Source organism: Odontesthes bonariensis, chromosome 2, assembly GCF_027942865.1.
Source record: "Odontesthes bonariensis isolate fOdoBon6 chromosome 2, fOdoBon6.hap1, whole genome shotgun sequence".
NCBI lineage: Eukaryota > Metazoa > Chordata > Actinopteri > Atheriniformes > Atherinopsidae > Odontesthes > Odontesthes bonariensis.
Window position 1 is genome coordinate 10,140,611 of NC_134507.1, and position 24,868 is coordinate 10,165,478.

Sequence of the window (24,868 nt, forward strand, 5' to 3'; positions counted from 1 at the left end):
ATGCGTGACAGACAGACTCTTCACCCACTCTCCAGAACAAAGACGACTTTAATTCTCTTTTCATACAAAATATTTAATAAATATGACTTTCAAAAATATATTGCCAGATCAACACAGAATTCTCAAGTTCATAACACAAAAGTCAAAAACAGGACGAAATGTTGCCATGATCTCAAAGGGTTTAGCAAATGAGATAAAACATGTCTTTTAAGAGCCTCATTTTTGTTTTTTCCTTAAAAAAAAAAAAAAAAGAAACAAAGTTGAATGGAGCAGAGCAAGGCAGTGTATTTTATCCGAGCAACAGTGTTCCCATTGCCCCCTTACTGTTCAAGTACTCATTGGTCTAGCTTATGATATTATGCTGACTAAAGCAGATGGGAATTCTGGTGTGTCATGTGGATGCGTCTTGCCTTGCAAGTGGATTTTGATAGCGTTTACAATATGTCAAAGAGTTGAACTGATGCTGCTGAAGAATTTTTGTTCCCTTAAGTATTTATCCATTAGTGACAAGCAATATGTCTGCCACCATGTCCAACCCTTGCAGCAGCCGCGAACCTTTGTCGTCCTAACCTCACTTGCCTTCAATTAAGGTCCTGGCAACAAATAATGAAATGTCAAATGTACTGGAAAACAAACAAAAAAAAAAAAAATCTGTCAGGCCAAAAGTGCCCATCTTTTGTCCTCTGAAAATTTCTTTTAAATTTGGCCTTTATTGAATTAATTGGAGAAAAAGAAATTTAGTCAATGAAAGAAATGGTAGGCTTGCGCAGCTATCAAAACCTTCAAACTAGACAGGACATATAAATAAAAAGGAATGATATCTTAAGGCTCTTGATTATTAAGTTAATAAATCAAATATACACAATGATTAATAAAAAAAAAATGTACATATCTACATGTTCTAAATTGTCACATAAATTCTTCATATTGGCAGCAACTGCTGACATCGAACCCTTTTCTTCTCCCTCCCCTCCCCCGCAAAAATAAAAAATAAATAATAAAGTGGATCTTTTTTTTTCTTGTTTGACAGTTGCTGAAGTCTAAAGCTGAAAGGCACTTTCTCCAAATAGAACTAGAAGGAATTCAAGCACAAACTAAAAAATAATTAGCTCTAGTGTTGAACACGTCGAACAGTTTTAGTCATTGTACAACAATTACACCAGGAGCGGCTTCCATGTGTCCACTGAATTTAAAAAAAAAAAAAAAAAAAAAGGGAAATGAAATGCACAGGAGGACACTTTTGAGAGTAGTTCTAAAGTGAAATGTAGACCAGTGCCTTGTGTTTCCAGCCAACCAAAGCAACTGTCACTGCCAGTGTAAGCCAGCTTGTCAAAACTTAAATTAACACGGGGAATATCTGAAAATACTGTGGGGTCACAGCTGACATGGTCGTTTACTAACTACGCATGCCAAAGCTCCCCGGTGTCACCCACCACCTGGGTGTGAAGGCATAAGGCTTGGTTGCACAGCAACACAGCTGTCTGCTATACAATGTAGTCCATCCTATTTATGCTGTTTGCCGTCTCCAAGTCTCTGTTGTCCTGTTTATTAGTCCAATTCGGATGCTTGGATGTTGAGTTGGGATTGGAGACGGGCGCCTTCTCGTCCCTCTCCACCAGTGTGTATGCTGGCTGTTTGGCAAAGCGGCTCTTCTGTAAGTGCCTCTCCTTGTCGTCCTCATCCCCCTCGGGATGATTTGTCCTTATTTTGGCAATGATGGAGTTCTTGTTTTCATAGTCTTTGATGGCCACCGTGAGGCCTACGTGTTTCTCTATAGGGTTCTTGATCTGGTTAAGCTGCTCCCGCACATTGTTGGTTGTGTTATCCTCGGAGCCGGTCGCAGATGTCCCGTTGTGGCTGCTCTGTTTCCGCCGGCGTCGCATGCACCACAGCAAAATAGACACCAGCACCAGGACCCAGATGACAATAAAGACGGAGCTGAGGAGGGGCACAAGGTAGTCTGGTGGAAGAAGACAATCACATGTCAAAAAGATGCCATGTTCTGAAGAGCTGACTTCCAGATATAGTCCCAACATAAAACAGCATGTATTGCATTACCACGTCACGCCTTCTGAACCTCTAGTAAACTTTTGCTCGTACAACCTGGCCTCTGAGCAGAGAAAGAGGCTGCTTCTGCTTGACAATGGCAGTAGCCAATTTTCAAACACAAGCCAATCTAAAGCCACGTGGCCAAACTGCTCTGCTCCTCCCTCCAAAATCCTGGCCTGATCGTGTTAAAGCTCTGTCTCAACTGACATGTGAGGGGGCAGTCCATGTGGTGTGGAGGATAAGGAAATAATGTTAATGTAAACACATTTTCCTTTGGTACTCTGCTTTCCTGTCATATTGAGGGCTTGGCTCCATCTCCACTGATCTTTGAGGGAAAAAAACAACCCCAAAACAATCCTCCCACCCAGATCTACTCACGCAAGTGTGTGCAAGTCTGGAAAAGATTGATTTGGTGCTTACCAGTTTTGGTTGAGCTTGGCACACGCACTTCAGTGATGGCGGAGATGATGGTGTTGTTCCCGTTGCGTTTGCTAACCAAGTCGATAATCCTGTCCGTGATCTCTTTAATGGGACTGCGGTCTGAGCGATGGTCTTCAGTAGACTAGATCAATAAAAAAAAGAAAAGGTTTAAAATCTATTTGTTTATGCTCAAGTTCCATCTTGTCTGCAATAAATTATGTTTACTTGCTGCCAACTGATGACACAAACAACCAAACCTAAATCCATCACATATCCCATTAAAGCATCTTTATGTATTAGGAATGCATGCTGCAAGCTATAAATCAAAGGGATTTTTTTCTGAGTATGCATCAATAGAGAAACACATGGCAAGACTGAGAGTGGGAGGAGTTGCTTACAATGCAGACATGGATCTCGTTGCTGGCTGAGAATGACGGGTCACAGGTTATGGACACAGAATGCTCCAAGGAGAAATTCTTAACTACGTTCAAGTTCCTCAGCTGCTTACACACTGCCTCCACAGTCAATCCCTGCACACCAAGAGGAGACGAAGCAAATGTTAACACATATGGATCGAGACTAAAAGCGGAGTGCTAAGTTTGCATTTTGGCAGTAGGTTCAACATCCTATCTGGCTGAAATCCACCTGATTTAGATTAAAGAGCACAGGCTCATGTGCTTGTCACCATCTGCTGTGATGCTTGTTAGGCAACTGGCGAGTGAACATTCTGTGTGGTGACCGAGTCGACAGTGTTCTTGTTAAGCTAGAGTCCGTAATTTCCTAAATTTAATCTTTCTATGTGGTCGAGTTAAGAAAAAAAAAAAAAAAAGGGATGAGTTGCAAAAATCAAGATTCTCGGGAACACGGAAACTTAGATAAATAGATAAGATACAGTAAATGTTACAATGAGATGAGCAATACACCACATTCCACATGGATGAATCACATTAAATGCATGACTGAATTCTTCAAAGGTCTCCTCTAAAACATGATCTTTCACAGTTTACTGCTCCAATTAATTTATGAGCAATGTGGGAGGAGAGGCATGAAAAATTTCCCAAAAAACTGTTAATTCAATCTCCTCCACCCCGGTGCCAAGGTAACTCACCGAGGGCATGATCTCCTTGTTCAACGTGAAGGTGATGTTGGCGCAGCTGTTGTCCTGGTAACAGGAGCTGGGGTGACATTTGATGGGAGGCTGGGGATTTTTGGAGTGCCAGCACTCTCCGAGCTCGAGGCAGGGCTTCACAAAGCAGTGGCCTTCCCTGAGGGTGAGGCAGCTCTGGCCCGGAGGACACCCACCTCGACCTTTGGCACCCAGTTTGCATGACCTAGGACCACACCACATCTGCAAAGGAAAACATAGTAGTATTGACGATAATGCTCAGGTTTCTTTCACTGGATCACTTATCATTCTTTTTAAATATCATGCAGGTATTAGAAAATAACCTGCCGCACCCTTTTCCCCTCCAGACAATTAACGTAATTTTTTTGGCATTTGCCAGTTTCAACTATTTCTATTCTTTGACGTTTCTTTTTTATGCATTTGTCCATTTATTCTGAGCCGCAAACGGGGACAGTAAAAATAAATAAATAAATGCATTTGTTGTCTGGCACAGATTTTTTTCCCCCTCCCCAACACGTGCCACAAGATGTGCTTTATGCTGCACTAAACACATGAGCTCCCGTTTGGAAAAACACAGGAAAAAAAAAAAATAAAAACAAAAAAAAATAATCAGGCTGTGACAAAAACGGTAGCCAACAGTGTAACTTACAAAACCGGATCATTTTTCACCCCATGAGCTGCAGCAGTAAGGCACCATTGTTCAACTGGTGGTTAGATGAGCATGATAACACCACCTCAAGCTGCAGCTGTAAATCATCCAATTTTAAACTCACTCAGTGTGACTGTGGGAGATTCTGAAATGGCATTCGACACGTTTGTTTTTTTCCTCACAGCGCTAGTGTTTGTTTTTAAAAAAAATAAATAAATAAACCTGCATCATCCCTGCATAGAATTTGACACTTCCAAACCAACTCCACCGACACACGTGCACAACACAGTGTTGTAGGGGCCCTAGAACGCTCTACAAAGAACAACCGCGAATGAAACGGCCGAATCAAAAACCCATTTTGTCCGAGGTTCTCAACAGCTAGTCTCGCATTTGTCAACAGTGATATCATGCACTTCTCCGCTGCACAGAGTATTATGAACACTATGAATTTTTGCAATGCCTCTACGCTTAGTGCAGGAAGGCTTCGTTCAGACGTACCTTTGTGCATACAACTTTCCCATTGGAGCATTGGCAGGTGTTGCAGTCTTCATCCCAAGCGGTTCCATCAGTGGCGACGTGTCCATTAACGGAGCAATGTTTTTTTGTCACTGCCGAAAAAAGAATCATGGTGTTAGAAATATACACAAGACATAAGTTTGCTGTGTGTGGATTCTTCTTTAATCATCTTGTGAAGTCTTACTTTCTTGACAGTGGGGTCCACTCCTGTCTGGTGGACACAGGCAGCGGTATCCGTTTATCTCATCCACACAGGTGGAGCCCGAGGCGCACGGAGAGGACTGGCACTCATTAATATCTGTCAGAGAGGAGAGGCACAACGGCAAAGAAATTGTTTCTTCATGGAATAAAGAGCACAGCCAGACTGAATTCAAATATTGGGTTAAGCAAATCAGCACACAAATCTAATTCTATGGCTACATTCACAGAGATCATGTGTCATTTGAACAGGGCATACACACAAGCTAATAAGAAACAAGCAAACATGCTTTAAAATCAGCCTTGGCTGGACGTTTTTGCTCCCTTGTAGTTTTCATAAAAACACAGCGTCATTAGCAGGTATGCAGGCTGGATTTAGCAGAACAAAGGGTGTGCAATGGGAAAGAATGTGGCCATATGAAAGCCTTTAAGAGGAAAAACAATCTGTGTAATCAGTGTCAGAGAGCATGGCTGATTAGATGCTGGCCTGCTAAGCTGGTTTACCCCGGGGACAGCAGCACGGCCTGCTGAAGTGACAACGGAATGGCTCTGCTTGGCATGAGGCCCGACGTGCAGATAATTAGCCAACTAGACCTTCCAATTGGACTGAGGGTCCTGCAGACTGGGCACAGTAACTTTCTGGCTCAAACTTTCTGGGATTGGGGAGGAACTGGTGAAAGGGCTAATACTCACTGATCCGACAGTCTGGGCCCGCGAAGCCAGGAGCGCACTCGCAGCGGTACCAGTTATCCCCATCAACACAGGTTCCACTGTTGTAGCTGCAGAAGAGAGAATTTGTATCTTTGGATGCTTGTTTTATAAACTGGAAAACATTTCAGGTGAAATTTTCTCACCAGACAACATTACGACAGTTTTTCAAGAACAACAAAGCAAACCAGTTCTATTATTTTTATTGGACAAGTAGGATAGGGTTTGGAAGTCAGCTGCAGCCGTGTTTGGTTGAATCAGGAGACACATGTGGGAGTTCCCAAAACAGGGTTAGCCGATTGCATCTCAGGAATGACAGACAGGGAAGGGCGTTTGCCCAGTTCTCAGCAGAGAAAGCATGCAGGTGAGGAACACGGGAGGTGCAGCTTGTTTACATCTGTCGAAATCTACAGGAAATGTTTGGCTTGCACTTACCATGGGTGGGGACTGCAGTCGTTGGTATCTGAAAAAGAGAAAAAAAAATTAAAACAGAGAAAGGGAGGGAGAGACAAAAAGTAGTGAGTGTGTTTTATTTTCCCTTTCGCACGTAGGACTGTTCAGAGCAAATGACAGCAAAGAGCAAGTCTAAGCTTGTGTGTACAGGTGCGGTAGGCCAGTCAGGCCAGGACTCCGCACTACCCGATTACTCAGCCTTATTTTTGACACCAAGTTCAAATCCATCTAAAAAAATGTGTTCCAGTTTTCTCCACCACCATCAACATACACCTCTGCCGTTTCTCCCTCACATGCAATAGTTACACGAGGAACTTTTGGAGAACGCTCGTAAGGGTCAGGGACCCGAGAAAGTTGGGCAAAAATGGAGGAGGGCTGTAGAACAAGCAGACATGACACTGTTTGGACAGGAATGTAACGACAAGGGGGGGTGGGAGGGGTGTTTGTGTGTTGGACTAGAAGAAAGGGGAAGAAACATCTGTCTCCACTTTCCTGAGCCCTTTTCTCCCTCCTCCTTCGCTTTCTCATCTCATGGCCAGCAGCAGCCAGCAAGGGGAGAGAGATTCAAAAGGAAAAAAAAAAAGCTACAGATCAAAAGATGACGAGAGAGTCCGTTTCAAACAGATGCAGGACTTCCCCTCTGCACTGCGTAGCGTGGGTTTTTATCATTTAATAGCAATAACTGTCCATCTTTATCCGCTCCACTTACTCTGGGTGCATGTGGGTCCCTCCCAGCCTTCCTTGCAGACGCAGGTGAAGGACTCTCCCTTCACCACACAGGTACCTCCATTCTCACAGGGGTTAGGGAGACAACTCGAGTTTTTGGCTGCAAAAGAAGGAAAAAAAGAAGAAAAACTCTTAGTGAGCTTTCCCAACACGATCAGAAATGCAATCGCATATCTTAAACATCACAATACGAATGCTGACTTTGCTCTTTGAGACTCCAGAGACCCCCCCACCCCCTTCCCACATTCCACCACTTTGATGTGCAATGAGGGATTTTAAGCGGATATCTGTCAGCACTCGGATAAGATGGCGAAATGGGCAAGGGAGAGAGAAGGGAGCGCTGACAGAGTGAAAGGATAAAAATCTCACAGATCTGACGGATCAGATTAATATCTGAGATAAGTCAGAACCAAGCGATCTTCTGTGTATGTGTAAATATGAAACAGAGTAAACTGCTCTGACCACATGACTCACCTATGTTACACGTCGTACCCTCCCAACCCGGGGAACACTTGCACTGGAAAGTGTCGCCCTCATCGTGACAGGTACCTCCATTGTTGCACGTGGCTCCATCACACTGACTCTCACCTGGATGGAGCATTAAGAATCTTAGAGTTTCTTTAAGGTGACAGATAATGAAATACAGCCATCAGCGCATACCATAAGCCTGCACGGACAGACAAAACGGGTGTGGAAAGAAAAAAGATAAAAGGCTCTTACGGGAGTGGCAGGTTTTTCCCTTCCAGCCATTTTTGCATTCACAAAAGAAATCCGTCACCAGGTCTCGACACGTCCCTCCATTATGACAGGGGTTGGTGCTGCAGTCATCAATGTCTGGATACATTAGATGGGGGGGTGATTTATGTGTGTCATATCAAATACACGATCAAACAAGACATTTTTTGTCAAGACATGGATTTGGTTGTGTTATGAGGGAACTCACTGATCTCGCAGTGGTCGCCCTCCCAGCCGTCGCCGCAGATGCACTGGTACACGCTGACTTTGTCAATGCAGGTGCCTCCATTGTGGCAAGGGTTGCTCTCACAGTCGTTGATGTCTGACATTTCAGTGAAAGACAAGAGCGTGAGATTGTGCTAATCAGGCGGGCCTTCCTGTGTTGTGTATGGTGTGTGTGAGATGAGCCGGGCCTTACTCTCGTGGCAGTAGGTGCCTCTGAAGCCTTCCTGGCACTCGCAGCTGAACTGGCCCCCAGCTTGGCTCCGACAGCGACCGTGAGGTCCACACACATTTGAGGAAATGTAACGCTCTCCTCCTGGTGTACTGTTGGATGCCACGGCGACAGTGCAGCTGTCAATCACTGCAGAGAGGGGAGCCACGTTAAAGACCAACTCCAAATCCAAGTAATACGGAAGGATTGGCATCGCAAAGTGGCACAAAAAGAGAGAGAAAGGAGAGAGGAGCCTTTACAGATCCCAGGATTAGAACTGGGGAGGGGAAAAAAATGATAGGAGAAACAGCAATAAGCTGTTATGCTTTCATAAGCAATTTAGAGTGATTTAGTTTTTTTTTGTTTTTTTTCACTGAGCACTAAAACCCCCTCCTTTCCCCCTGTCTGATCAGGTTAAGTGAACTGGGTGAATTTGCTCCCCTGTAATCACTTAATTCTTGCCAAGAGCAGAGAGGATCTCACCATCTATCTGACTCTGTGGTTGGTCCTCTCACTCAATTAGACATACACACTCACAGAAAAATGTGCACATTCATTGAGGAGGAAAAGAAGAGGTAGCCCACCAAGTCATGACCAAGAACACACACAGCGCCATCAGTCTTTTGCCAGATTTTCAGGGAATTTAGAAGAGTGGAGAATCATTGGAAAAGCTTTATTCAAGAGAGCAAGGAGGGGGCAGTCATCAAACCTGCTCACCTTGGCCAAAAAAAGTTAATTGCATGAAACTAAAATACAGGTATTGCCCTCATGGGAAAATATGGGTAAAAACCTAGGCTTATTCAGTCTTTTACTGCAGCAAGCTACACGGATCATCTTTCAGAGGCCCTCTGGAAAAAATGTGTGCATATTGCAAGCAGGCGAGTTACCTTTACAAGTGGTGGTGCGACAGTGGTCTTTCAGATGAGAGCAGTTTTTGCCCTCGTAATCCTCTGGGCAAGCGCAATAGTAGTCTGTTTCCCTGTTGTAGCAGGACGCTCCATTCTGGCACGGGTTGGGTGAGCAGTAATCAATATCCAGCTAGGGGAGAAAGGTATTGAATAGAGAGCGGTGAACCTGATAGCCAACATAGTTTCTTCTACAGAAAACAGAGCAAAACCCACAGCATCCTCCCTACAGGCCGTGCCAGGAAACAACACACGCACAGCGCTGGGAGGAAGGGGAAAAACAAGGCAGAGACATAGGAGCCGTCCTCTGAGTCTGGGCTTCAGCGCTGAGGAATGCATCCCACTGCAGCCAGGAACAGCTTCAACAAAGCACTCCATTTTAAAAAGAAGGACTGTGGAACAACAGGGTGGGGCAGGAAAACTTTACAACAAATCCGAAGATACAGCAGTCCAAGCAGAGAGGCTTAAGATGCTGACTGATAGAAGGAAGGACACTTGCATGGGTGCTTAATCATGCATCTCACCTGGCAAAGATTTCCTGAGAAGCCCGCCAGACACAGGCAGTGGAAGCCATTCACTTCGTCCTGGCAGCGGCCGCCATTCAGACATGGCGAGCTTGCGCACTCATCGATGTCCCTCTCACAGTGCTCGCCGGCGAAGCCGGGGGGACACACGCAGCGATAGCTGTTTACCAAGTCCTGAGAAAGACAAATCCACCTCATCACAACCACATATTTGATTAACTTTAGAAGAGTAGAGTCTAAACAATAACTGTCAAACCAGGGAAGAAGATGAAGGGGACTGGAGGGCGGGGGTATTATCACAGCTCTGCAATTATTTCAGCACATTTTCCTGGCAGTGGCTCAACACAATAATGTTTATGGTAATTCAATCTAGTGTGGTCATGAAACTTGTGTGTCCTTCCCTGAGAAACCCCTCTGAAGCCATTTCTCTCAGATTTGATTTCAGAAGAATTCCGCAACAATTCCACTGCTGGTTTGGAGAGAACAGTTTACAGCAGCTATTTATATAACCACTGTAAATGTCTCTGGCACAGACAAAGAGACGCAATAAAACAAACAAACAAGCTGGCAAACAAAGCAGTGATACCCGATAAAGCTAGATGAAGTTTGATCCGTCACCTACCTTGCAAGTTCCCCCATTCTGGCACTGGTCCTTGCAGTCGTTTATGTCTGCATGGGAAAAACAAATCTGAGGATTAATTCTGAACAGCTTGACTAAAGAGTCTGTCTTTGAAAACAAGTCTGCGCTGTATGTTTCCAGTGCTAGGGGCCTTTAAAAACATTGTTGGAGCTAGAGAATCCAGTGCAAGAGTTGGATAATGCGGCTGAAAAATCAGTGCAAAACAGAGTATTGAGCAATCCTGTCTGCTGCCAAGCGAAACTAGAGCTGGGATTGTTTGGAGCCACCCCTAATCACCGCAGCCTTGGCCACACACAGGTCTAATAATCACACAGCAGACAAATTTACACTGCAGGAAAAGACTGAACAAAAACAAATGGTTTGCTTTACGCTTTCATGTCACAGCTTTCGTTTGGCATGAACTGATGGAATGGAAATACATGAATAAGGAAAGCAGGAGCTGAACATGTGTCCTGCTCCACAGCTGCAGCTTTCAACTCACTGATGTCACAGTTCTGCCCCTTCCAACCAGGGAGGCACTCGCAGAAGTATCCACCAATCAGGTTGCGGCATGAGTTGGCATTGACACAGGGCTTGCTATCGCATTCATTGGCATCTAGATGAGGGACAGAGGGGGTAAGTGGAATGTGCACAGACAGTTGACAGGCATGGAATGGTGGGAAAGGGCTGGCTACCCCACCTATTAGACATGTCTTCCCGGTCCACTGTGAAGGACACTGACACTTGTAGCCATTAACGAGATCCTGGCAAGAACCTCCATGGTTACAGGGATTCGAAGAGCAGTCGTCCACATCTGTGCAAGAGAGGTGAAGTCATGTTAATTGAAATAACATTATCTATGAGGGTGTTGACATTCAGTGGGTGCAGGTTCGGTGCAATCTTACTGATAGTGCAGGAGGGGCCGCTCCATCCCGGCGCACACTGGCACTCATAGCCTTGACTGGTTTCTGAACAGCTTCCTCCATTAGAACACGGATTGGAGAGACAGGCGTGTTCCGCTAAGAGATGGACAAGGAATTGCCAATTTATGATACTCACACAATTAAATTAAATGAATCAATTAAAAAAAACAACGAAAAAAATAAAACGTTGATTTTCAAGTGGCTTTTGTGTGAATAGGTCCCGCCGCAGAGCGGAATGGAAAGCTTCCGAGTCTCAGCTGTGGATGACCTCACTCCTCTGTGCAGTTCCACTTTGTTACCACAAAACATCCAGGGCTCGACTCCTTTCCTCACCCACTAACAAAACCCCATCTTTCCCTGCTCCAAAAGCCCGCCTAAAAGAAAAAAAAAAAAATAAATCTCCCACTATCTCACTCTCATTTCCCGCCCCGGCACACCACACCACCAGGAAATGATCTTTCATGCTATGTTGACCTGACCAATGCACCGTGACTTCCCTGTGACTCCCCGCCATTCTTTTTTTGGGAGGCGGCACGAGATGAGAGAGCGGCGGGAGAGGGGCAGCCTCGGCCTGGCAGTTTCTCCTTTAAGGACGAGTTCAGGATGAGTGGGTCCCAAATGAATCAAAAATGAATGATTCACTCAAGGAACAACTAGGCTAGTGAAGGTGATCAGTGGATGCCTCTTGGTATGCCATGGGGGGGGTACAGCGCTGGACTGTGGGGCCTCTGTGTTACAATAGCCTGACGCATCCCCTGGTCGGCAGACCTCCCGTTGCAGAGGGCATGGTTTCCTGACATCTCTGCAGTTAAGCTGTCAGCACCCTGCGCGGCTCAGATTTAATGAGGAAAAAAAAACATCATCTCTACGGTAAGTGTTTGCAACAGCTGAACCTCAGCACCACACCCATCAGTCCGAAGGAGCAAAGAGATGACCGGCCTCTGAAGATCAAACCGGTGGATTACCTGACTTGGGGGGGCCCACTTACACTCGAGTGGAAACAGATTATTGCGAGTTATCACCTCCTCTGATTACAAACTCAAGGCACCTCTGACCTTTTGCCTGCAAGCTCAGTGAGCCCAGAACCTTCCCACTAATTGTAACTGCAAACATGGTTTCAAAAGCCCTTGAGAACAAATCTTACTTTAAGTATATATAGACTTGCTTTTGAAATTAAAGGATGAGATTACAGGGATTCCTAGAGCAGCTCAGCCAACCAAACAAGAAAAAAAAAAAAAGCACCAAGGCAGAGCGACAAAGCTAAACCCTTTTATAACTGATCCAAAAATTAAGAGAAAACAAACAATGGTGCACAAATGGCGTCGTTCACTTTTATGCTTACTAAATGTCCTCTTAACACTCACCTCTCTCACAGTTTGTTCCCGAGTAACCCTCAGCGCAGGTACACTGATACTTGTCTGGTCCTGTGTTGATGCACGTCCCTCCATGCAAGCATGGCTGGTGAGTCCCGCAGTAGTTCAGATCTGTGTGTGGGGGGGTGTTTTACACAGTTTTAGTTTGTCCAGACACAACATAGGTTGCTCCGACTGTAACTGCAACCGAAATAAGGAAAGCAAAATTAACCTTTGTCGCAAAGGTGGCCACCCCAGTTGGTGTCGCACAGACACTGCCACGGCTCTACACAGGTGCCGTGTACACATCCCGGGTGGGGGGCACACTTGTCACAGTACTGGCCCTGCCAGCCATACAGACACCTGCAACACACACAGAGCCACGCCATCAGCAAAACATAGGATACAAGTTCCAAACAATAAGCAAACACAAGCATCAGCAACACATGCAGAACATTCAAGCAAATTCACAACCATTACAACAAACCCAGATAATCCCTGTGGTATCTGAACATGTGAATATCTTAATCCTCCACTTATTTCAGATTCCTTCACAAGCAAAGTAGCGATAATCTGAATTTAATGAGCTAAACATCAGCATATGCAGCATGGAGCTGCGAAAACTAAACAAAGAGGCAGTTTTCTTGCCCTCACAACTGGGCTGAATCTTTAAAGCCCACACACTCATTTTAAGCAGCAGCGTGTTTATGCAACAGCTTTTTAACAATACTTGGGTACAAGCAAAACGGGAGGATTTAGCATTCGACCAAACATATATATAAAAAAAAAAAAAACATAACAAAACTCTAAATTACAGTTCCAATGGGACCTTTAGCACAGCTAACATTAGCATGTGGCCAGACGCTCCCTTTAACGACACTGTGCCTGCGGCTTGACAGTGGCGACATTCTTGCACAGATGAGTGTTCAGCCCTCATCGTGGCTGTTACACTGCTGCTCGCCCTGGTTCCCATGAGTCAGTATTCAGGCTTGTGCCCCAAGGCAGAGGAGGAGAGGACAGCTTGCTGACCACTAAAATGTCCAGGTCCATAATTACACTGATAATGCTGCCCTTTATTTGCTCGGCTCCATAATTAAGACAGCAATCCGGCCTGATAAGTCTGCTCCTTAGAGGTGGCGAAGTGGTGATACAGTTGCTGCTGTGGAGCCCAGCGACAGGAAACACAGAGTCCCTCTGGGGGGAGCGGCGCACTGATTAGCCTCGAGAAACGGACGGACTGTAAAAATAAACGTGGTGCTTAAGTAAACCTCAGTTTGTGATTAAAGGGGCCGTTTTTAACAGTGCGCTAATCCCTTCCATGAGAAGTGGAGCAGGAATCACCAGCAGGATCCCAAATTTCTATTACTCCGTTAACAACAATGAAAGCTGAGTCTCACTTAAAACCGGAGGAGACTGACTGAGGCTGAGGAAAAAGCAGAGACACATGATTAGCTGTGGTGACACAGGTCCTTCTCTGCAGCCAGCGTTGCTGTGTACTGCTGTTGTTAAACACACTGCAACAACCCACTGGTGGGAAACTGATCATTGACTGCAATGGTACAAGCACTTACTTGGAGTGCTTGTTAAATAAAGGATAAACCCTGAGCTTTAAACTTAGCTACACCTGTGCCGGGACTAACCCGACTCAACTGCTTGTTCTGCCAGCAGCCACACAAGCTCTTACATGAAATCTGATCAAGTCCAAAGCTTGGGAAAAACAACAAAGCTGCAGCACAAAATGAGAAAAAATATATATCATCCCTACGCTTGATTCGTGGCCAAATCAGACAACTGAAAAAGCAACCAATGCCTGAACTGTGGGAAGAGTTAGCGCAGGGGCCTCCTCCATGAGATTCAACTCTTACGGCACACAATGCCCCAGCTCTGATATCCATCTGTGCCTGGCTTTTCCTCTGGCTGTGTGCATAAACAGCATTAGGAAGCCATTAGCTACATAAACAATACACTTTAAGGCTCATCCGAACGCTACACACGATTTGACTGATAACGCTTGCCTCATTAGAGCGTTGGTCGTGTTTTCTCCACATTGGATTGTGGCAGTCGAGCCTCTCTTTTGCGCAGAATGACAGCCCTGGTCAAAACCACTACAAGAGATTTACAAGCAGCTCAGACTGCATCTCTGTTAAAGCCCAGATACTGATAGTGTTTTGGCCAAAAAAAAAAAAACAAGTAGAAGAAAGGATCAGTGCCATGACAGAACTGTTGCTTGGACACAATCCCTACAGATCTGAACAATCCACACCACAGGCTTCTGGCACCATCCTTCCATGACAACTCGAACAAACCACGTCTGCCAAAAACGCAGCTCTGGCCACTTACTTGCATCCACCTGGCTCCTTACACGATCCATGTTCAGTGCTGCAGCCCTGCTGACATATAGCTAGAAGGAAAAGAAAATCAGCTTTACTGCAAGATAATTAGATTCCTCATCCCCAAAGCTAAACAAAAAAAAAAATAAAAAAAATTTAGGGGAAAAAAAAAAATGCAGTGAGGGTTCAGAAACAAAGTGTCTTTCAATGCAGATCATGAAACAGACAGATTGCAGTCTGGCTGGGTACGTTGAGAACACTCGTTCACAGTCATAAATACTGAAGTCTGAAGATGCTGTCTCATAAGTATTTCCAAAAGTGAAGTGTTTCATGAGTGCATGCTGCCACCTCAGAAGGGCTTACCCGTGTTGCAGTCAGGTCCAGACCAGCCTTCCAGACAGGTTTTGTTTCCATTGTAGTCACACGTGTAATGCCCAAAGAACTCATCTCGGGGCCGACAAAACTTGTTGCAGCCGAAGCCGTAGTAGTGCTCATCACAGCTGACGCGGAATTGGTACTCAAACTGGGCAACAGGTCCGTTGTGAGTCAGCTTCTTCCAGTGTGGGCTGGGGTTGATCATTGCAGAATGAGAGGCTTTCTCTATCAACTTCCCATCTGCACCTAAAACATCAATTTAGAAACGTTCAAACGCATCTTTAAATTAAATACCCTGCCCCATTTACCATGTTAGTGTTTATCAAGTGTTTGAGGGACTAGGGGAGTGCAACATCCTACAACATAAGTTTGGGTGTTGCAATGTCCTTGATCATAAATTGGGAACCCAAAAATGCCCCAAAAATTCTGACACAAATTGCAGAAGATCTCGGAGATAGCAGATTATATGTAATTAAGGCAACTATGTGTGCTGAAGAGGAAGAAAAGTACAAGGAGGAAATGCAGAAAAAAGGAAAAGGATGCCTGTAATGAGCACTTTTAACTGCTTTTTTTCTCACGCTCCCTGTCCAACTTTCTGTTTCTGAGCTTTACAGCCCGAGGATAAAGCTGGTCTCTGATGCTGCTCTCTGCATCTGCTCAGGCGAGGAAAGAACCGCAGTCGCCATAAATTACAGTGTGATGCCACAGTCACTGCTGGGAGGCCCGCCAGCGTGCCATCAGCACTTTTTTCCTGCCTTTTTCATATGCATTTTTGTTAACAGCAGTCAAAATGGTATTGAAGTCAACACTTTCATACACTGAGAAGGACCCATCTACACTTCAGATGTAAAGCAAAGACACAGCCCATGTTGTGATTGTAAAATACACACAGACTTCGACCCAGAACCAGACTTATTTTCTTGTCAAACACAAAGAGGTCACAGCTCTGTCAAACGGGCAAGGACCGGAGCCAAGGGCTGTAATGAGCTTCACACACACAGAGCAAACACACTCGAACTGAGCAAACATGCTCAGCCCGATCTCCAGACACTACGCTGTCTACTCACAAGCCCCGCACATTAGCACTGCCTATTCGCTCGTACATGGAGCACTCACTACTCAATGTCTAAATCTTCCACCTGGGAGAGAATGAAAAATATGTCAGTCATTATTTACTGTGGCTCACATGAGCAGAGGTGGCTGACCGCGAGGCGAATCACTCCTCTGTGTAGTATGATGCAATGCAATGCAGAGGGGGATGGTGCTGTCATTTATTTACTGTGCGATGGCGGGTATGAAGAGGGGAGCAGGTCGTGGCAGTGCTCTGAAATCGCAGCACCCAGTAACATTTCGCAGCAGTCTGGAATCCAGAGTTTAGCGGTGTGGCATTTCTCTACCGACTGCTGGCCTGCAGTGTCAGGAGTAGCAGACCCTTGCTACCTGCTGCCTGGAGCTACACATAAATCAAACAAACTCTATTCAGTGAATTTGATTCTCAAGCATGACCCCTCTAAAATTTTGAAAACAAATCTAAACTTGTACAAGCCGCCTAAAAGCATCGTTTTCTCTCCAACACTAAAATTTTGAAAATACTTTCACTTGTAAATTTACATAAAGCTAAGCATTTATTTTGATGAAGAATCTGTTTAAATCTCCATTAGGACAGTCACAACATATGAAGCAAGTGGAGCTGTGACCCAACCTGGTGGAGCTCAGGGAAGGCTTAACCACCACTGAGTGTACATTCAAGGGGCTTTTCACACCAGCGTCCTAATAGTTCTCTGGGGAATGGCAAATGCAGCAGAAAAGACCGAAACCTTATTGAGCTCAAACAGACATAAACAAGCTCGGGACGGGCCCCTGCCCTTATCTGGGATCACCATGCTGTCGCCAACCTCGCCACCAACCAGCCAGAAGTAGGATTTCAGATTCAGCATGACGTTATCGCGGTGTTATTTCCACGCTCATGAGGGGGAAAAAACAAAACAAAACAAACAGACTAAAAGTCTTCCACTGCAAACGCTCAGAGCTCACCTGTGCCAGAGGGAACTTACACCAACAAGACCAGAGCTCAGAAGCCTCAGCCCCCTGCATGGTGACTACAGGCTGGTCGCAGCGCCAGGCTGCAGGGTCTGGATGAACTCTGTGTTTCACGCCTCACTGACAGTGAGACATTGTGACCTCGACTCTAGCTGGCAGCACCTGCCATCAGTCATCGGCCAAATAAAAACATTTTTATAGGCTGGTGGAGGCAGAAAGCCTCTCCTCTCTTCTCCCCTCCTCTACCTCACCTTCTTCTCCCTTGCCTCCCAAAAAATTCCTTCTCTCCCTCTCAGGCACCTGTCAGCACACTTTAAACAGAGACGCACACACTCATACACACATGTACGCCCCGTGGACCTTGTGGAAGAGAGCGGGAGGGCGTTCAGGAAGAATAAACTTCCTGTCCTGACATTCAACATAACTCCTGACAGGCTCTGACACAAGGAAGTGGGGAGAAACAGTAAAGAGGGCAAGATGGAGATGCCAGATGAGGACAAATACTCACCACTGGTTTCATTGTTGAAGTCCCAGGCCTCAACGATCAAAGTGTAGGATCTCTGAGGGAAATGATACAGATAAAAAGGAGCATTAGTGAATAACAGTATCGTGGCAGGTTCACTGCATCATAAAACAAAACATTACCATTCAAATATCACGATAACAGTCTTTTGTTTTAGTACCCGTGAAACCTTCACACGTATCTTTGTTTATAACAGAACTAATGGAGTCCTGTTTGTATAACATCAGTCAGATCTGATGTTGACACCAAATGATTAACTTTTTTTCTTTAGAAATGTATCATTTTCAATAATTAAAGCCTCAGGAAGAAAAAAAAAAAAAAAGACTCCAAATGCAGAACTTTCCCCATTTCCCATGACCTCACCCGTCTTGCCAGTGACGTTCCATCTTCCTCTCAGCTAGCTTACGACAAAGCCTTGAACAAAATCTGGAGTGAACTTTCAACAATGGCTCAGTTGATCTGATTAAAAGAGGATAAGCCTGTGGTGGTGCAAAGGTCTATCAACAATTGGCAGACACATGGCCGGTGGTCTGGTATGGCACCAAAAAGCAGCACAGGACTTTTTTTTTTTTTTTAATTTTATCTTATTTTTTTAAGTAAAGACAAGAATATGTAGAAATGCACATGGAAGAGGATACTTGACACTGCAAGGCCAAGCTTATGTTTTCATATTAGCCACTGCAATGTTGCCATTCAGAGACGGTTTTTTCCACACGTTTATAAAATGTAAGAAGTGAGTGAGTATTTCCAGCGTTCTGAGAGAACTCACTGTTAGTCCTGTGTGTGTGTATGGGGATTTCAACTTCTGACATGATGCCACAAATGCTGACGATAGTCCAGGCAGAAGTCTTTTAGGACACTGCTGAAGGCAATATGGACGGCAGTGTATGAAAAGCAACAAAATGGGAAAGGGGAGAATGAGAGAGACTTAAAAGAGTGCTACACACCAAAGAGCCCATCTAGATTTCAGCACTCCCAAAAACGCTTTGTCCGATTCAGGGTCGGTAGCGCTCACACCAATATCAGCTTACACATTCACCCTGCCCTGTGCTGCAGTCACGAGGGAACTAATGTGTTTGCAAGTGCACACAACAGGGTCACAGAGAAAATGGAATGGCAACGCAAAGAAACATGCTCTAACAACCACTCGAATACCGCCCGTCATATTCTCGCAGCTCCTGCATTGAGGCATTTCAGAAATTTGGCAGTGCCACTCGGACCCTCTTTGCAGCAATGACTTCATGGTAAACTAACCTGCTCAAAGGAAAACCCCTGCTCTCTTTCCACACAAAGAAAGAAAGATGTATGACTCACTCCTAAAGCCGCCCGCCACCCCCTCCCTCCCATTTCACGGCTTCACCTTGCTTTCTCAGGCATTCAATTTTCCATCTTTCCAGGAGACATTTGTCACATTCCCTGCCAGTTTTTCACTGCAATCAGGGCAGCTATTATTTGAATACGGTGCTCATCAGCAACAGACCTCACGGTATATTCTCAATCACAACTGGTTGAAATCACTTCTATCTCAATCATCTACTATCTCAGCCTAACCTACAGAAAGTAATTCTTCCAGCAAAAACTAGTCTGCTGGCTTCCCTTTAGGCAATAAGCATCACATTAATGCTTAGGTGTTTCACCTCTTGTGCCAAATGCTTGACGCAGCTTCAAGAGGGTTTTAGTCTTTCAGCTTACTTACTGTTAGAGGACTAATTTTCAAGACAAAAACAATGGCCCTCAAATTTTACTGCATGACTTTTGAACCCTCTATAACCTCTATGAAACCTTTAGGGCTCACGAACTGAAATAACTCGCTGGCAGTGTAGTCACAAGTACTGACCTGACCTCATCCTAAAAATGGGAACTCAAATGCAAAAATCAGTGGGAGTTCCATCCGTTTTGCATAAAGTCATCATTGCGACATTAAACTGTTGAGTTTATGACTATTAGACGTGCTTCAGGTAGGTCACCCTTCAGTGATCTGTGAAATATGACGTCTTGTTTTTGCTTTGCACAATCAGTTTACTGGAAGTTACACCAAGAAGAGCGCAGGATCCCAGCCAACTGGGGAAAGACAAAAGAAAAGGGAAAAAAATAAAGCCAGATTCACCTGCTTCACGATGAAATTTCACACGGCGTCCAGAACCGACAGGGCAGTGGGAGATCCCATTCTGTAGTAGACTGTCCATTAAAAGGTCACTGGCCAGTTCCTTCCAGTGCACCTCTCACCATGTTTAGAGGGCGCCTTGACGTCTTAATACATTAAAAGGCACGCGTACAGGAACACAAAAACACACCAAAATCTTTGCATGACTTAGATTTGCCTCGACAGAGGCGACTTCAGCCTTGTAATCCACATTACCAGACTGATCATGTATTAGTCCAAAATGTAAAAAATAACGACAGCCAAGCCATAACCTAACACCACAGCAGCCCCTATACTGAGGAATTCTTGTCACATATAATGTCAGAATGACTCGATCTCACAAGTTGCCTCACCATTTTTAGGACGTTCATTTTTTATTTAGACAAAATAACGGCCGACAGAGGGTGAGACGTTGCCCGACTGCTCATTCACTAACACGCCATAACTCCTTGCCTCTTATCAACTTGGAACCGTCTGCCACTGCCAGGTTCACTTTTCCCAGGCTCCCAGCTGACTCACTACTTCTTTGAACTACAGAGAACACACTCCCTTTCTCCCTCTCTTTCCTTTCTCAGCTACACACATCCCTGTGTGTAATAAGTGTGGCCATATGTCTCCTTATCTTTCCTCGCCAAGCAGACACTGTGCAACAGACAAGCAACATAGGCAATAAATATCTATTCCAGTTAAATCACACTTATTTGCCAAAGAACACTGCTGAATCCTCTCAGAAGGGGAATTTTCCAAACATACACTCTTACTCTGTCCTCCACTGACAAGTGACCCATCTGATGTTCCAGGGAATATAACAAAATAAAAAAACAAGAGCTATGTCTCATGGAATAACAGGCAGAAGCCAAAGGTTGACATAAAGGCGAGGCGCAGCAGATTAGACCGGTCTCGGCCTTCACTCAGCACAGAGGAAATGTCAACAGTGCGGTCAAAGATATGTTGACCCTCTGTATCAGCTTTCCTAAACCAGTCACTTCTATAGTATCAACCTGCAGTTTGACCAATGATTCGGACCGTAGTATCACACCCTATTTGCAGTAAAAACCCAAATTGTCACAAAACGCCAACTCTCGCGATCACCTTCAAAGCCACGAAAAAAGGAAGGAATGTTTTTGTTTCCCCAAGAGATTACCATCTCAACAAGAGTTTGAGAAATACTGTTGTACAATCAACAGCTTATCAAATATCCTGTAAAAGGTACACCAACCAAATCCTCACCCCAGCCAAAGAATCTCACCTTTTGCCAACTAAAACAAAGACACGGCAAACAGATTTCTAGCAAAGCAAACAAGATCAAAACATGAACCCGAAACCAGGGATGAAAGTCGCATTGAACATTTAACTGAACAAGCAGTAATCTCACTAATCATTAAGGGAAGAAAAACACGCTTTTATGGAGCTTTAAGACAAGCCTGATGAGCAGTAAAGCATCAGAAGCCATTATGTAATGTCACACCAACAAAGCACTGCAAGTACCCCATATAAAAGGAGGACAGGGTGAGGTAGGGAGGGGGGAAAGCGTACATTTCTTTCCCTCTTTCACTTGAGTAATTTGCACTAACTGCCACATCAAAACTGACTATTTAAAACAAACATGTCATTTCTCCCAGCACAAGCAGCAGCACTTATCATCAAGGCTGAGCTGACTATTGTTCTGTGACACACCTGATTCAAGTTCTCAGACTACTCTGACCTGTTAACAAAAATCAATCATGCGGATATGAACACATCTCACGTCTAAGAGACGCGACAGCTTTGTGTTTAAAGGAAGGAGGGAGGATAATTATGCCTTTTAGTTTAGGCACAGTTGGATCAGGCAATTAAGGTGCAAGATCAGAGAAACCTGAGATAAAAGGACAGAAACTGCTGAAGGAAAAAAGAAAAAGAAAAAAAAGAGGAGTTGGCAAGTTAAGTTCTGACAGTACGAGAGCTGCGTCTCTGGGACAGCTAAATCAATCCTCTTTCCTTTTTCAGGTGGTAACAGTCACAGGCAAGGTCACAGTTCGCCTCAGAGCCAGCTTCATCACTGCTGAGTCTATGACAACTGCTTCCTGTTGCTTGCCCTGCACTGGCATTACAGCTGCATTGCCTCCATTATGCTCTGTAATCCTCACTGTAGGCAAACTATTGTCCCTGGTTGATAGGCTGCGAGGGCCAGTGGAGTTGGGCCCTCACTCCTCTATGCAATAAAAGCACGAAGCAGACATTATGGACCTATACAAGGCTCTAAAATACCAGCTCACTCACACTTCAGCTGGACGCCTGGCTCTTGCCCTACCTGATCTAAGCATATATGTGTAGCCTCATTAAGTGCCGCAGTTACCGTGGGTGGCAAGGTTAAAGCGATGAAATGCCTGGGGTCCAACCGAGCGTGACTTAAACAAAGCCCTTGGCCTGGACAAGAGGCCAACTTCATGCAGCTCACAAGAGAGGATGAAGGGAAGGGGAGGGGGAGGGCTTCATGAACTCTGAGTACCCAACAACCCAATTGCACCACACTGCCATCTGTCCACAACAGCCAATCAACTGATGAAAAGGACAAAGAATGATATCATACCTAACCTGACAATTGTTAATGTGCACTGAAGTAAAGCACTTGAAGTGAAGGATGAGAGAATCTGGTCTTTCCCAATTCAAATCCTTTTGCACAATTGAGTTGCATTGAAGCAGTTATCCGATTTATCCATTTATCATCTGATCTAATTTGAAGGTTTGGATATTTCTGTCAATCTGGAGCTCCTAACATGCCCCGAACAGCCTTCGCTGGTTTAAAGCGATGTGTGCTGGAATGTAAGGGACTAAATGAGTCTTCAAATTCAACACGGCACCAATTTCCTCATCAATAGCAGCACATGCCCATTCAGCAAATGGGACTGATTTCCAACCAGTAAGATGAAACGAGTCTGGCTGCAAGGGTTCATGCCGACTTAGTGTTGCCATTGCTTGAACATAAACAGAAGTCTTTGTTATTAAATACTGAAGAATAAAAAATAAAAAAAATAAAAAATGTGAGGCGCCAGTGTCTAAGTGGAGTACAAATCTAAAAAATAACAGACAACATGAACTGGGCATTGAACTGGGCAGCTCACGGGGAGTCTGCAAACTAAATCATCTGTTCTGCCCCACAGGTAACATACACACAAATGAACCATGGGGGGGGACTAAAACAAAAAAGCCACAAATTACTGTCCAATTTTTTCACTTTTCTGGACAACGCTCAATATTATAACAAGAACTTCCATCGAGATTGAAGTAAAAAATAGCCTTGATGTAATTGGACACACACATACTAGCGGACTGTGCCTTTCAGCTATCAGGCACAGTGGAGGAGTTTGCGGCCCAAGCTGTGGGGCCAGTCAGTCTGTGCACAGTCCTTTTTTTCTTTTTTTTTTTTTTCTCTTCACTACACAGAAATGTGCTCCAGCATGGCAAATCATCTCTCTCACACAGAGCTCCAACACTCCCACAGGCCCGTCAGGCCCATTTATTTACCCTGGGAAGAAGAGCTGACATTTAAAGAAACCAGAAAGTTGGTTTTCACTCTGGAGTTGCTGTACTGTGAAACACCAGTGGCCACAGAAGAGGAGGGGGAAATAAAATAAAAAAAATTAAGCTCCCCCAACTTTTCATAACAAGTTCTGTTGACTCAAGCCAAGAAAGGCAAAAAAAAATAAAAAAAATTTGTTCATGATAGACATTTGTACTCCACTCACTTACACAAGATCCCAACTGATCTCTAGTAATATTTTATCTTTAAGCATAACGACGGGTGTCTGATGGTTTAAATTACCTTCCAATCACATTCTTGGCACCATTTCTTGATTTCTCACTTATCCCCGAGCCAAATTTCCACAGCTCAACCGTGATGATTGGCAAAGTATAGTTTAACATCCTAAAACCTACCCTGATGGACAAGTCCCGCTGAGGGGAAAATACCTGCACCTGGTAAAATAGCGCAGATAATGAGGAGACAAGGGGGGTATCTAAAGAGAAGGGAAAAAAGTACCGAGAGAGAAACTTGTTTGTTGTGCTTTCTTTGCACTTTTCTTGAGGGGGGGTTAAAGGTGATTGACAGGCAGTAATTGCACATAACTACCATGCAAACAGACATTTTCTCTCTTTATTTGGTTTGGAGATGCGCGTCATGACACCATTTCTTTCTTTCTTTTTTTTTCCCTTTTAAGAAAATAGGTCCACTCACCGGCCAGGCAAAACTGAAGGGCAAAACTATCCTGGACTTGTCATTCTTGACAGAGTTACTGAAAGAAAACGTATTCCCTCCGAGGACAGGCGTAGATCCCATTCCGAAGCTGCAGGGCCCTGCAGCAGAAACCCTGGACTGGTATTCCTTCAGACAAACTTTAAAAAACGTATCGCACTCGTCCCGTGCGCACTTCCTATCCGCCGTGTTCCGTGTGCCATCACAACACATGCCGTTCAGCAGCTCTCCGTTCACATTGTGCATCGATACGATCTGCAACTCGAATTGTCCCGATCCCTCCGACACCTGTTGGAGACACAACAGTGAATGCAGTGGAAAACTTTGAACTTGACACACACACACAGAGAAAAAGTTTCCCCACTCCACATTATCAAGCCCTTGCAAGCATGCAGACCGTGGGCACAATTGCGCGTGAGACACGGTTACATGTTGTGTTAGCATAGCCGTGTACAAGGAGAAACATGCAATCACGGTCCAGTCGCGCACGGCTGAACCGTGTGACCTTTCCCGCTATTTTCGCCCGACTGGTCCACATACCTTCACAAGAAAGCAGAGTAAAAAGGCAGCAACGACTGAGCCCCGTCTCAAAATCATGCCTCCGGACTGCTGTTGCCACTCGTTTGTACTAGTTGTCCGGCCGACACACGGCACCAGAGCTGTCCTCTGGTATAAACATGCACGAGTGGGGAAAACAACACTTTGATTAGCGGAGCACGGGTTCCCGATGCATAGAAGAGCTCTTCCCTGTATGTCCCTCAACCACTCCGAGCGTCTGCTCTTCTCCGTTATCCGACAGTCTCCACTTGTTGCTGAAGTAAGTTTACACGGTAGCCATGCGGCGGCCGAGCCCACTGCTGACTGACTGCGGGTCCGAGCTGGAGCTGGGC

The 24,868-nt window shown here is 44.9% G+C and overlaps 1 protein-coding gene across 1 annotated transcript; it reads right to left on the reverse strand.

Annotated features, from left to right (window-relative positions):
* Nucleotides 1–30: 30 nt before the first annotated feature.
* jag1b (jagged canonical Notch ligand 1b) lies at nt 31–24,868 on the reverse strand. The gene is made up of 26 exons (XM_075476704.1): nt 24,519–24,868; nt 23,961–24,266; nt 17,590–17,641; nt 15,030–15,287; nt 14,677–14,737; nt 12,569–12,699; nt 12,349–12,468; nt 10,967–11,080; nt 10,762–10,875; nt 10,564–10,677; nt 10,065–10,111; nt 9,443–9,616; nt 8,901–9,051; nt 7,999–8,163; nt 7,789–7,902; nt 7,566–7,679; nt 7,320–7,433; nt 6,829–6,945; nt 6,102–6,129; nt 5,652–5,737; nt 4,945–5,058; nt 4,743–4,852; nt 3,578–3,817; nt 2,868–2,999; nt 2,470–2,611; nt 31–1,960 (listed from the first exon to the last, which is right to left on the reverse strand). Exons 1-26 carry the CDS (start codon nt 24,573–24,575, stop codon nt 1,485–1,487), a joined length of 3,651 nt encoding a protein of 1,216 aa, XP_075332819.1. The 5' UTR covers nt 24,576–24,868; the 3' UTR covers nt 31–1,484.

Coding starts and splice junctions, on each gene's coding strand:
- jag1b (XM_075476704.1), bottom strand. CDS start 24,575: ATGATTTTGAGACGGGGCTCAGTCGTTGCTGCCTTTTTACTCTGCTTT. Junction 7,680..7,788: donor GGGCGACCACTGCGAGATCA/GTGAGTTCCCTC, acceptor TAATGTATCCAG/ACATTGATGACTGCAGCACC. Junction 7,434..7,565: donor GGGAAAAACCTGCCACTCCC/GTAAGAGCCTTT, acceptor TGCTCCATCCAG/GTGAGAGTCAGTGTGATGGA.